This window comes from Polypterus senegalus, chromosome 1, assembly GCF_016835505.1.
Source record: "Polypterus senegalus isolate Bchr_013 chromosome 1, ASM1683550v1, whole genome shotgun sequence".
NCBI classification, from domain to species: domain Eukaryota; kingdom Metazoa; phylum Chordata; class Cladistia; order Polypteriformes; family Polypteridae; genus Polypterus; species Polypterus senegalus.
This window is the reverse complement of record NC_053154.1, coordinates 183,480,353-183,494,830: the sequence shown is the minus strand read 5'-3', so window position 1 is coordinate 183,494,830 and position 14,478 is coordinate 183,480,353. Positions and strand designations below refer to the sequence as shown.

The following is a 14,478-nucleotide window of genomic DNA, read 5'->3' as shown; positions in this document are numbered from 1 at the left end:
CCGAAGACAGCGAGTGTTGGTACAGGCCAGGTACACAGAGCTGTCGCTGCGACAGACGAGGAGCCGGATTTAATTGCAAGCGCATCGTGAAGAAAAAAGAAGAGTGAAGAAATGAGTGAAAGCCAAAAAAGAAGCAGCATCTGGCTGCATTTCAGTGATATTGGAGACTACAAACCTAAGTGCAGAATTTGTAATATGGAAATATCCGTTAGAGCAGGGTCAACAACAAACCTGCACAGACATTCGAGGTGTGGCAGAAAAGTAATGAGACTGGCAACACTGCAAGCGATCTGGCAACGCTGCGCTGTTGTCCTTGATAGAGCACGTGTATCAGTACCCTCCCATAGCTCAGTGCGAGTTTCAACTCCTTCCGTTAACTACGTGATTTTTGTGACTGCTATTAGCGAAGTTGTGTTTTTGGTTGTGCGTCACGCAAAATGGAACAGCAGAATTTGGAGCAACGTTGTGCCATTAAATTTTGTGTTAAGCTTGGAGAATCGGCAAGTGTGACGTTTGAAAAGTTAAAACAGGCCTATGGGGAACATTCTTTATCCCGAGCTCAAGTTTTTCGCTGGCACAAATCATTTTGGAAGGCAGAAAACACATTGAAGATGAACACCGTTCAGGGAGGCCTTCAACTTCGAAAACCAATGAAAACATTGTGAGATCAGACCGTCGTTTAACATTAAGAATGTTGAGTGAACAATTAAATTTGAACAGATTTACCGTTCATCAAATTTTGACTGAACATTTGCACATGCGAAAGGTCTGTGCCAAAATGGTGCCGAAAAACCTCACAATTAAGCAGAAGGACAATCGAAAAAACAAGTGTCTTGATCTTCTTGACAGAATCGCTAATGAGCAAGATTTCTTTAGTCGTGTGATCACAGGTGATGAATCATGGATTTTTGAATACGATCCTGAGACCAAGAGGCAAAGTCAGGAGTGGCACACTGCAAACTCTCCTCGACCAAAGAAAGCTCAATGAGCAATCAAGATCAAATCAATGCTGATTTGTTTTTGACAAAGGGGAATCGCCCACAAAGAATTTGTTCCTCCAGGACAAACTGTCAACCAAGTTTTTTATAAAGACGTCCTTGAAAGGCTCAGAAAAAGGGTCATTCGTGTGAGACCAGACATTGCAGACAAATGTATGCTCCATCATGACAACGCCCCATGTCACACTGTCCTCTCCATAACAGAATTTTTCACCTCAAAAGGCATTCCTGTGGTTCCCCAGCCCCCTTATTCACCTGACCTCAGTCCGTGTGACTTTTTTCTTTTTCCTAAACTGAAAAATGTCCTCAAAGGACGTCATTTCGGGACTTTAGAAAACATCCAAAAGTGTAATGGACATGCTGAAGACCATACCGGTTGAAGACTTCCAGCGCTGCTACCAACAGTGGGAACAACGTCTCCATTGGTGTGTAGCTGCCCAAGGGAACTACTTTGAAGGGGATAACATTGATGTTTGAAAAAAATAAAAACTTTGTTAAATAAAAAATCAGTCTCATTACTTTTCTGCCACACCTCGTATAAGAACCACCCACCCATCCGTGCAACTGGAGGAGAGCGTGCCCTCTCTCCTGCCATCCACTGACCCTGGAAAAGAGCCAAGTACTTCTGCTACAGCATCCACTGTCTTCCCGAAAACTGCAGGTATAACACAGTCTTCAGTTAAAACCAAAATAAGCACATTTTTTCCAAAACAAATGACGCAAGACAAACAAATAAGTGTCGATGAGGAGCTGGCTAAAATGATAGCTAGCGATTTTCAACCATTTTCTGTTGTGGAGGACAGAGGATTTACAACTTTTGTACATGCCTTAAAACTGAGGCATCTGGCATTTCTGAACGTCAACCTGGCGTAGAAACTTTTATTCAAAGAGTCATAGTGTTGTGTTGTTGTTGAGTTTGGCCTTTATATAATTTGTTTGCTGTGGTTTTGTGTTAAGTTGTTCATTTAAAGCTTTTATTAAAATGTTAAACAATAGTAACTGTATTTTTCGTAATGTAAAAATGCATAAAAATACGTAATGTCTGAAAACAATGAATAAGAAATTGCTTATACACAAACCATTCATAATTACTTAATTAGGCTAAAATATAAGCATCCAAGTGATACTAAATGAAGAGCCATTCGGGAGCCATAAGAGTCGGCTCTTTAAAGGGAGCCGATCCAAAAGAGCCGAAGCTTTGAAAAGAGCCGGAGCTCCCATCACTAATATGCTGGATTTATGTCCAAGTGTCTGTTGATGGCGTTCTCATTTGATAGCCAAGATTCGGTCAGCTCTCTGGCACTTTTAGTACTGCATAAGTAATTAACATAGATCCTCAGCGTTAATGTTTGCAGTGCATCAAACGAAGTATATGTCTCTGTTATATATACAGTCGTGCGTCAATGTGCTGCTGTGCAATTTCGTCCTCTGAAAACTATGAACAGACGAGTGTGCACATCCTTTGTGAGCGAGCTTGTCTACAGCTGTTTGCACCATAGAACAAACAAGCCTTAATGATAAAGTAAGTACACCTACATACACCTTGTTACTGTTTTTAGTCTTTCTATAGTCAAGTTTGATTATCTTCTTGATGTACTGCCAGTGGTTGTGAGCGATTGTGGCAGGGCTTTTCTGAGGACCTCAATGAACCGTCAAATTAGTAGTAGCAATGGGTGGTGCGTACAAAGTTCAGTGACTTCATCAGTGCAAGCTCAAAGGGGAAGCATAAAAGTGATATTTCTAAATGAGAAAATAAAAATCTTAGATTTTTTGAAAGTGAGATGTTGCTTGCCAAAATAAGCCATAAGGTTGGTAAAAATGAATCAGGCATTCGCATACTAAAGCAGACAGAAGCTGAAATTCGTGGAAGTGTAATTGCACCTAGTGCTATATTGTAAGTATTTTAAGAGATGTTTTAGAGTATACAGGAGGATGTGCTTAGGTTATGTGCAAGTAATATAGGGGACTTATTACGTTTTCTGCAGAGGTCCTGGAACAAGAATATGTGTGTGTGTAAAATATAAATAAATAAATGTATAAAATAAAAGCCAAAGAGAGTGGCTGTACTTAGCTTGTTTTAATGCTAATTTATACTTCTGATAAAATTAAATGAAAAGATCCCATAGAAGAGATTGATCTCAAAGTGCCAGAGTAATGAAAGTTTTTTTTTTTTTTTTTCCAAAAATATACTAATCAGCACATCAAAAATTAAAATATAACATCATTTTTCATTTACTGTCTTTTGGGTACAAACAACCAGGTATCCAGCATGTAGCCACTGCTAACTTCTCTTTCACAATTTAGAAAAATAATCAAATTATTGGAAAATTGTGTCTTTTTTCTTTTAATAGTCTCACCTCTCTTACTCCCTTCTGTTTAGTTTCACCATGCTTTTCTCCTGCATAGCATCTAGCTTCAATTAAATATGCTTTTGTTTCTACACTACTGTACATATAAGTGTGTAATATATCTAGAGTTATAAAATGTCAACAACACATTTGATTTTTTTCTTCACCTACAGCTTTAGCACAGTTTCAAACCACAAAGGATTCATTTTGTTATTTACGTGTATGTCTGTAGGCAAGTTTGTATTTATGTCTATAAATAAAATGTTTTTTATTTTGTTTTATTGCCAAAAAAGAGGTCATTTTTCTTTTTTTTTATCTTGAGGTCAAGTAGCTGTCTTGTGCAACTAGAAACCTAGGAAGTGTACATTTTTCAATTTTGGACAAGACAAAAAATGTATTCAGCTAAATATGAAAATATATCAATTACCATCTTTTTCGGCTAGAACAGAAGCCTTTCTGAAACCTCAGAAATCATTTGCAAATCTCATGTTTATTTAGGACTTAAAATAGCTCAGATGCACATTAAATTTCTGTTCTTAATGAAAGATATTTTTTCTTTCTAAACAGCTGGTTTATTGTAGTCAATAAAATGTGATGAATCATTTATGTTTGTCATCTTTTCATATAGCATTACATAAATTAATATATTCAGTTATATATATTCAAATACATGTATTTGAATGTTTTATATATATATATATATATATATATATATATATATATATATATATATATATATATATATATATATATATATATATATATATATATATTTTCAGCAAAAAAAGAAACGTCCCTTTTTCAGGACTGTGTATTTCAACAATAATGTTTTAAAAATCCAAATAACTTTACAGATCTTCATTGTAAAGGGTTTAAACAATGTTTTCCATGCGTGTTCAATAAACCATAATCAATTAATTAACATGCACCTGTGGAATGGTCGTTAAGACCTTAACAGCTTACAGAAAGTAGGCATTTAAGGTCACAGTTTTAAAAACGCAGGACACTAAAAAGACTTGTCTACCGACTGTGAAAAACACCCAAAGAAAGATGCCCAGGGTCCCTGCTCATCTGCGTGAACGTGCATTAGGCATGCTGCAGGGAGGCATGAGGACTGCTGATGTGGCTAAGGCAATAAATTGCCATGTCCGCACTGGGAGACGCCTAAGACAGCGCTACAGGTAGACAGGAAGGACCGCTGATCATCCTCGCAGTGGAAGAGCCCGGATCTCAATCCCATTGAGCATGTCTGGGACCTGTTGGATCGCAGGGTGAGGGCTAGGGCCATTCCCCCCAGAAATGTCCAGGAACTTGCAGGTGCCTTGGTGGAAGAGTGGGGTAACACCTCACAGCAAGAACTGACAAATCTGGTCCAGTCCATGAGGAGGAGATGCACTGCAGTACTTCAAGCAGCTGGTGGCCACACCAGATACTGACTGGTACTTTTGATTTTGAGCCTCCCTTCATTCAGGGACACATTGTGAAACATTTTAGTTTATGTCTTATGGTGTTGACTCTTTTACTGTTCATACAAATATTTACACATTAAGTTTACTGAAAGTAAAAACAGTTGAAAGTCAGAGGACATTTCTTTTTTTGCTGAGTATATATGGTTCATTTATTTCTCTCAATATTTTTCTAAAATGTATAGTTTGATTTTGAGTAGGTAAATATTATACAGTGTGATTTAGTTTTTTTCAGTGCAGAATTACATGTTATTTGTTTTTGGTAAATAAATGATGATTCTAACTTTATATATGTTGTAATTAACTAATTTTATTTTTGCTTTTGTTTCCTTTCATGTTGATGCTGACCACATTCCCCGTTGGTGTGAATTTCAAAGTATCAGGTAAAGCTGAAGTTTTTAAGTAATTATTTTATAATTGGCTATCACACTTAAATAGTACAATATTTCAGTACCCCAGTTTTATAATATTTTAATGGCAAGCTGACACTGTTACTCGCTTAAAACAAAAATTAAAAACATGAATACTAAAGAGCATAGATTCCTATGTGCATTAACATTGTATACACATAGTGATTACTGTATAAGTTGGTTTTCAACTCATATTGTCAGTGAGTTGGTGTTTTTTCCTATTTTTCTGAGCATCTGCAATTGCATTTCTATAGGTAATTCAGCGTCTACACCTTGTGAAGTTTGCCTATGTTCTTTGCTTTTGAAATATACCATGTGATTTTGAGAAAGTAGTGGAAAGTCAATAAAATAACTTGATTAAACAAGTAATAAAATTACGACGTATTAAAATATCTGTGATATATGATATTTTCATAAAGACAGGCTAAAACCTAAATACTAGAAGCTTAAATCAGATTGCCAAAAGAGGAAGTATACTGTTACAGACTTTGGCTGACCAGTTGCAATTATAATTTTAACTGTACGGTTAACACTAGAATTACCAGAGCCTACAAAAAAACTCATAGATCTGTGCCACCTTAAATTGCTTCTCACCTTTCCGTCAGTGTCTTTTGTCCTGTAAATGTGTCGATAAGCAGCCAGCAGCCTGCTATCACATCCCCCACCCCACACAGTTTTCTCTGCTCAAGTCTGTTTACCTGCGTGTCAGTTGCTTAGAGTTGTATAAAGTGAGAAGGCAAGCAAAATGACACCTTTTATAAATACTATACCGTTATTTAGAACACATGCATTTTATGTGTGTTCCATGTCTACAACGATCTATGTAAACAAATCATTAAAACAGAAACGTTTTTCATGTTTTAGTAATAATTGACAATATGTAGACATGAAGTGTATAATGTGTGAAGCCTGATGTCCAAATATCAAAGAAACACTTTCACAAAAGGTACAAATATAACAGAACAAGTGCGCTTTTATTCAAAAATATAACTGCAGAAACCACCTCTTCGGTGGCACAACGGTATCAACTGTTGACTGGTAATCAAAACTTCACTGGCTCGATCCCAGACGAGTCCGTTTTGAGAAGTGAGCTGCTTGTATTCTTACTATTTTAGAATAAAAACATACATTTGATTCCAGTCTGTAACAGCCGGTGTAATTTATGATAGTTGTAAAGGTTAGCTTTGTTTTTTTTTTTATTCAGTTTTATTCTCTCAGTCGTGTTCACGATTCCCCCCCACCCCCACCCCCCACATTTGACGCTGCAGTTTTCTCATAAAGCCGTGCTATAACAGAGGTGAACTTAGATCATGACAACGCTTCTACATCCGAGCAATAATGCACTTTTGCCATCGCTGTACTTTGTATATGTACATGGGAAGCTCTGCCCTCTACTTGTGACTTTACGCTGTAGGAAGTAAGTAAATAAATAAAGGTAAATAACATTCGATCTGGCTCTTATGTAAGTAACATATAAATGTTAATGTTTTGGGCACATGCACCATCCTTACATACACCGTCCTTTGTAAGAGCCAAATCGAATGTTATTTACCTGGAGTTACATACTTACTTTCTGCAGCGTAAAATCACAAGTTGAGTGCAGAGGGTATGCTCAAAAAATACGTGTAATGCCACGAAAAGTGCCTGCTGACACTTTAGTACACAAGCAATGGTACGAGAATGCAGTTAGACTTATTTTTTGGGGCACATACACCGTCCAGATCTAAACACTAGTGTGTAGAGTCGCTTGCGCACTGAAGAGTCTATAGCTGCAGGTGGAAGCTGCCGTCGCTGTACTTTGTATGTAAGAGCCAGATTGAATGTTATTTACCTTTATTTAGATCAGATCAGCTGTAAATGTATGGCATTTCTAAAAGTTAGCTTTTTTCAGTTTTATTATCTCATTCTCGTTCACGCTCTCCCTCGCCCCTTCTGATCTGACTCTAACTAACAGCGCCAGTATAAATTCACACCTGATCTGACGCTGTTCGTTTTCAAATAATATTGCATTAGTGCGACGCTGTTTTCTGATTGATACTATTCAAGTTGTAAAATGACTTCTTCAAAATGTCACATATATTTGTCTCTCACTTCTTTTTCTCCCGGTGCTGCATTGACATCGTGTGCCAGAAGGCATGAGCTTATTCGGTGCGGCAGGAGCATGCAGGTGGCCAGTTGCTGTGTGATATAACACGCTTGACTTGGCAGCGATCCGCGTGCATGTACTGTACAAGGCATGCACGGTTAAGCACTGAGAAAAGAATAGTGTTCTTTGCTTAACTTGCAGAGGAGCTTCATCGTCGTTTCTTACAAGAAAAGGCGATGGATAAAGCAAAAGAGGATGCAACATCGACAAGCTTCTGTTTCAAGACCGCCACTTCCCCAGGAAGTCAGTGTCAGGCGCCTCTTCAGTGTAATAGTAACCACAGGACAGAGAGAACTGTGTACATTGCAACAGGTGCACATGCCCTAAACCTAGAAAGGATGGTCCTTAGGTGTGTGTGAACTGTTAACATTTGAATTTGATGATTGCATATAGCACTGAACTTACTACTCTGTACTGTCCTTTCCTCTGCATGTCCTGGAATACAAAAAACAGTACTGTGCACCAAAATGTGGACACTGGCAAGATGGAAAAAAAAAAACAAAAAAAAAACGCAATCACTGATTAGAAGCGCAAGAAGGCAGGCGAATGAATAGGAATAATATGAATAATGTTGCATCAGTGCCACAGTGTTTTCCGAAATGTACTATACAGGTCATAAAATGAGTTATTTGACATCATGAACCATAAGGTGCATACTAATTCAGCGTGAGCAGGAACACTCAATAAAACTAAATAAAAAAAAAATTCAAGTGACAGTGAGATACAAAGAAGGCAGATTCACCAGCGTTTGTGTGTCAGCTTTTACCTCTCCATATCAGAGAATTTCCAGTTCCATTGTCTCAAAACACCACTCACATCAAGTTATTTCCCTTTACAATTCTGAGTAGCTCACTCCCAGATAATCAATCAAGGCAGGACCTTGGAGAACTTCTTGGCCGTTCTGAGGCGATGGGGGGTGGGGGATGGTATAAGGCTGCTTGCTGCTTTGGCTTATCGACACATTTAGAAGACAAAAGAGGCTGACAGAGAGGTGCGAAGAGATTTGAGGTGGGCTGGAATTATGAGTTTTTTCTTTGGCTCTGGTAATTCTGGTGTTAAGGAACATTTCAAAATTGCAATCTATAATTACATCTGCGGAGCTGGAAAAAATTGTTCATGCATTTGTTTCCTCACACATAAGTTATTTTATTGCATTGTTTACTGACTTGTTTACGGACAAATCATAGCCTTGAAGCTATAAAAATGCAGCGGTCAGGTTGCTACCACGTTCCAGAAAGAGAGATTATATTAAACCTATTTTATACTCTACATTGGCGTCCAGTGGATTTTAGGATTTATTTTAAAATTTTTCCACTTGTGTATAGAGCATTAAATGGACAAGTTCCAGTCTATTTATCCAATGTTCTTCTCAAACTTACTGCCCGGCTCAAAATCTGTTAGTTGTTCCTTGCACAAGATTTAAAACCAAGGGGCTTAGTCTTTAGTTATTTTTATTGTTCAGCACTTTCTGACTTCTTGTCTATGAAATGTACTTTCTAAATAAAATTTACCTTATTTACTTATTAAGGTATCTCTACCAAACACTGGTAAAGGCATCTGGTGAAATTGTGTTGTCACTGGTAAAAAACCCGCATGAATCCATTAAAAATTCTTATTATAATAAAAAATAATGTGCACAGAATTGAAGTGAGAATGCACGGAGTGGTCCAGATCTAATTATGCAGATCCAGATCGTCTGGATGACTTTGATTTATGCGGGGACGATTCCAGTCTGGCACAAAGACGCTTCTTCTTGTCATCAGTTCACACACTTCTCGATGGTCTGGGATTTTTCAGGTGATTTTCTATGTAATAAACTTAATAAGTTATATCGTAATGAAAAATGCATAATTAGATCTGGACCACCCTAGTATGTGTATACCTTTACATTTGTTACTAGCATTTTCACAAAGTTAAAAAGTTATTAATAAGAGCATATATACTTTCAGAAAAACTTTCTAGAGGCTTCAGCCTCTGTAATATTAGCAATAGAATACAACACCAGATAATCAGCGTCACTACAAGCTTGTTCTTAAAAGGTATAAGATTATTGGTACTGTTTTTCTTGTTAAATGTCTGGAATGCAATAGTGTAAAACTGGCTGTTGCTTGAACTGGAATGCCCCGGATTCTTGTGAATGTAAATTGTTATTTTGGTGTGCTTGTAATTGTATTTTTTTGTGTCAGCAAGGCAGAAGATGTAAGACAGTGGGAATGTGCAAATCAGCAAGGCGGTAAAATGTATAGAGTGGCATTAGACTTAGTCATCATATATTTGTGCTAAAGTAGTTATAAATGATCCAGTTGTACATCATATCACTATAATCAAACTAAGTACCTGGTTTGTCTGTTGTGTAATAGTGTTGGGCAAGTTTAAACATGTTTACATACTTTTCCCATCAAATTAGTAATTTTAAGCTTACCAAATGTGTTCTTAAATACCTACAATCATAATAAAACAAATTGTCATGTGATATTTGGCTGACATCTTTCTTCATTATGATTTTTAAGATCAGGATAGCATACAATTATTTACTTAAGTTTATTTACAATGAAGAATGGGTGGGCTATATGACATGCTATGAGATGTACTGCATGGCAGCCCTTTCTTTCTTGCTTTCTTTCTTTGGCAGGATAACGTTAAAGAATAAATAAACCTTAATATAGCATTACTAGTCTAAATGAGTGTAAACCAATGTGTGTGTCACCCTCCCACCCCCCAGGGGCTCTATCCTTAAATTTTTACACTTGTGTAGTTTTTGTAATTTTGCATATTTATCACAGTGCTTGTTTTTGGACTATCATTGTAATATACAGAAAACAGCATGAAAAAATAGTTTTGGTGCACTTGGCAGACGCATTTTATTCAAATGTGCAGTGTTCAACCTTGACAAAATTACTGCCAGTAATTAATAACTTGGCTTAATTAAAAGAATAGTTTTGGTTAGTGTACAAGTTTCAACAAGGAATCCTGCCCAGTGAAAGAGAAAAAACAATTCTTAAAACTACTTGAAAAAATTATTTGTGTCTATCAATATGAATATGCTTGCATAGCTATTTGTAAGGTTCTGATGTTTCACACACCTTCAAAGCTTTAAATAAAAAAAAAATAAAATAAACAAATAGAACTACTTAAGAAAATTTATGTTAGGCATTTTGTATACTTTTTACATGTTGTTATCTAATTTTAATTTCAAATAAACAGACCTACACTTAACAGCTTATGTTTCATTAAGCTAAGGCTTTTGGCAACAGAACAAAAGTAAAATACCTTGTTTACACAAATTCCAGCGAGAGCCCAACTCAGATATTCACTATCCTTAAGAAAAGGCAAACTCCATCAGGTTTACGCTGACTGCCTACCAGCCACTCCTTATGGTATTCTGTGATATACTATGGTACATGAAAATGTTCATTGTTTTGGCTAAAAAGAATGTTTGACTTTAGCCTATAGTTGATTATAAGACATTAATTCTAAATGGAACAGATAACTTGATTCAAATGCCACTAACAGTTTTAATTAGTTTGTTGATTTGGCGGGCGTCTCTTGAAGTGATGTTGCCAGCATCCCACTGCATAGAAAAATGCACTGACCATCAAAGTTATAGAAGATGTGAGGGCTGTCATTCCCCACATTAAAAGAATTCAGCCTCCTAAAAAAAAAAGTCTGCTCTGACCTTTCTAATATAGCTTACTGTGCTATGAGACATTTCTAGCCTGTGATTAATGTGAAACCCCAAGTTGTTGTGGCAGTGCACCAACTCTACATCCACTTCCTGTAGTGACTGGACATAGAGCGTGTTCAGCATGGCGAAAGTCAAGAACCAGTTCCTTGGTTTTGCTGAAGTTAAGTTGCAGACAGTTTTTTTTGCACCAAGAAACAAAGTACTAACCCTAACCCTAATGACTCCTGCATTCTCATCCTGTTAATCGATATACCCCATAAGTGTAGAATCCTCTGAGAATTTCTGCAAATGACATGACTTGGAGTTATATATATAGTCAGAGATTTACAGAGTAAAGTGGAAAAGAAGACAGGACTGTACTTGTTGTGCTATAGTGTTGCTCACATCTGTATCACAAACACAGTCATTGAGTCTCACAAACTGCAGGTCTGCCTGACAGTTCATTACCTAGGACACCATATGCTCATCCACCTGCATATCTATTGAGGGATGGCTGGATGGTATGGACATACTGGATAAATCATAAAAAACAATCCTCACAGTGCTGCCAGCTTTGTCAAGGTAAAAATAAGCCATGTACAGCAGGTAGATAATTGTATCCCCTACTCCAATTTAACCCAATGGGCAAACTGCAGTGGCTCGAGGGGGTTTACCACAAGAGGACTCATGTAATGGATATTATAGAGGATACTACAAAGTTAGCCTTAAGAACTTGAGGACTAACTCCATTTGTTTGTTGTTTGGTCTTTTAGATTGTTTGTTCCACTTGCAATTTCTACATCTCTGCATCCCAACCATGCTGATTTGCCCAAGGCAACAGCCTATACCACCAGTAGTGAAATACTGAGTCTCTAAATCATTACAATATGCTACTTAAAAAACTTTTTACCTGTGTGTGGTATAGCGGGTCCGCAGCTTCAAGAAAAAGGGCCTGGTTTTTTTTTTAAATCCGTATAGCCGTGCCATTCTCCGTGGGTGCGATCGCACGACCGCAGGGAGTTAGTGAGGTAATTGGAGCAAGTCGCACCTGCACGTGCGGGTGCAGTCATTCTTGATTGCCTCATTGGCTTCCTGTGGTGTATGATTAACACTAGAATTACCAGAGTCTACGAAAAAACTCGTAGATCCATCCCACCTTAAATCACTTCTTAAAACCGTTCTCACCTCTCCGCCAGCCTCCTTTGTCCTGTAAATATGCCGATAAAAACAAACTGCAAGCAGCCGGCTATTCCATCCCCCCACTGACTTAAAACGTGCACGAACTTCTCCCAGCTCATGCCTCGATTATCTAGGAGTGAAGTGGAGTTTTAGAGTGGAAATAATAGATTGTTATTTGGAACGCACGCATTTCATGTGTGTTCCGTTTCTACAGTAATCTGTTTAAACACAATGTTAAAACAGAAACTTTTTCATATTTTAGTAATAAATGTAACAAAATGTAGGCATAAACTATAAAATGTATGAAGCCTGAAGTCCAAAGATCAAATAAACACTTTTATAAAAGATTCAAAAGTTTAACAACTGCTTCCGTGGCGTAGTGGTAAGATTTCGTCACTTAGACTGCAGTAGATTTGCTGTACCTCAAGAGATACGAGTTCAATTCCCCGCCATTCCTATTATTATATAGGAGCTTCCCAGTCTGCCTATCATATTGTGCCTTTCCTTCCGATCTATCTATATATCTATCCCCTTAGCTGTTTTTTTATACAGTATATCTATTATACAGTGCCTTCCCTGTTTATATATCTAGTGCCTTCTCTGTCTGTCTGTCTGTCTGATTGCATATAGCGCTGAACTTACTGCTCTGTACTATTCTGTCCTGCATGTCAAGGAGTACAAAAGAAACCCCATCATACAGCAACATGTGCGAACTGGCAAGATCGGGGTAAAAAAACACGCGGTCACTGATTACAAACCGCAAGATGAATGAAAGAGACAATATATGTAAAAACATCATCGCACTAATGCAATATTATATGAAAACGAACAGCGTCAGATCGGGTTTGAATATGCGCCCGATCTGACGCTGTTCGTTTTCAATTAATATTGCATGTACTGTACTATTTTAGAATAAAACATACATTTGATTTCAGGCAGTCTGTAAGAGCCAGTGTAAATGCATGATAATTGTAAAGGTTAGCTTTTTTTTTTAAATTCAGTTCCATTCTCTCAGTCGCGTTCATGACCCCCCCCCATCTGACACTGCTGTTTTCACATAAAGACGTGCTATAGCTCAAATGTGATTTATTTGGAGAAGCGCTATAGCTCGAATGTTATTTATATAGGGAAGGAAGTACAGTGTCAGGTGCTCATTCAGTGTAATAGGAACCATAGCACAGAGAGATGTGTACACTGCAACAAGTACACATGTAGGAAGGTTGTGTGGGAATTGTTAATATTTGAATATGATGATTTTATATAGCACGGATCGGAAATCAGCAGTTCTTAGTATTGCACCACGCAAGCTGTCGTATCAACCACTTACTGTAACTTGCTTTATTTTTTCTTTACTTATAGTCTAGAATAAAAGTGCACTTGTTTTGTTATACTTGTACACCAACATATGTTCCTGTGTTTGAGCAACACGGGCATGCTCAAAAAATACATGTGTAATGCCATAAAAAGTGCACGCAGGCACTTCAGTTCGCAAGCATTGGTACGAAAATGCAGTCACAAGTACGTTGCAGAGCTATAGCGCATCTTTATGTGAAAACAACAGTGTCAGATTGGGTAGGGAAGGATCCTGAACACGACTGAGAGAATGAAAAGTGAATAAAAAAAAAAAAAATAAATTAACCTTTACAAGTATTATAAATTACACCGGCTGTTACACACTGAAATCAAATGTATATTTAGTAAACAGTTACTAAAATAGTAAGAATAAGAGCAGTTTACTTCTCAGAATTGAGTTGTGCGGGATCAAACTCATGACCTTTTGATTACTAGTCAGCAGCTGATACCATTACGCTACCGAGGCAGTTGCAGGAAGTGTGTGTCAATGTGGCATGCTAAGGCGGCTTTTTTTCTGCAGTTATATTTTTGAATAAAAGCATACTTGTTCTGTTATATTTGTACATTTTGTGAAAGTGTTCCTTTGATCTTTGGACTTCAGGCTTCATACATTATATACTGTAGTTCATGCCTACATTTGTTTATTTACTACTACAATATGAAAAACGTTTCTGTTTTAAAAATGTGTTTACAAGGATTACTGTAGAAACGGAACACACATGAAATGCATGTATTCCAAATATTGATCTATTATTTCCACTCTAAAACTCCACTTCACTCCCAAATAATCAATCAAGGCATGAGCTGGGAGAAGTTTGTGCACGTTCTAAGTCTGTGGGGGATGGATATAGCCGGCACATTTAGATTAACAAAAGATGCTGGCGGAGAGGTGAGAACGGTTTTAAAAAGCGAGT

At 37.3% G+C, this 14,478-nt stretch overlaps 1 protein-coding gene across 2 annotated transcripts in view; it reads left to right on the top strand.

Annotated features, from left to right (window-relative positions):
- The window catches only part of hs6st1a (heparan sulfate 6-O-sulfotransferase 1a), a 757,672-nt gene that overhangs the window by 428,774 nt on the left and 314,420 nt on the right, over positions 1 to 14,478 (top strand). The window contains exon 2 of one of the 2 annotated variants that reach the window (XM_039764307.1): positions 5,190 to 5,195. The exons of the other annotated variant lie outside the window; for it this stretch is intronic. Coding sequence (XP_039620241.1) covers positions 5,190 to 5,195 — 6 coding nt within the window. The remainder of the gene's footprint in view (positions 1 to 5,189; positions 5,196 to 14,478) is intronic. 2 annotated transcript variants of the gene reach the window in all.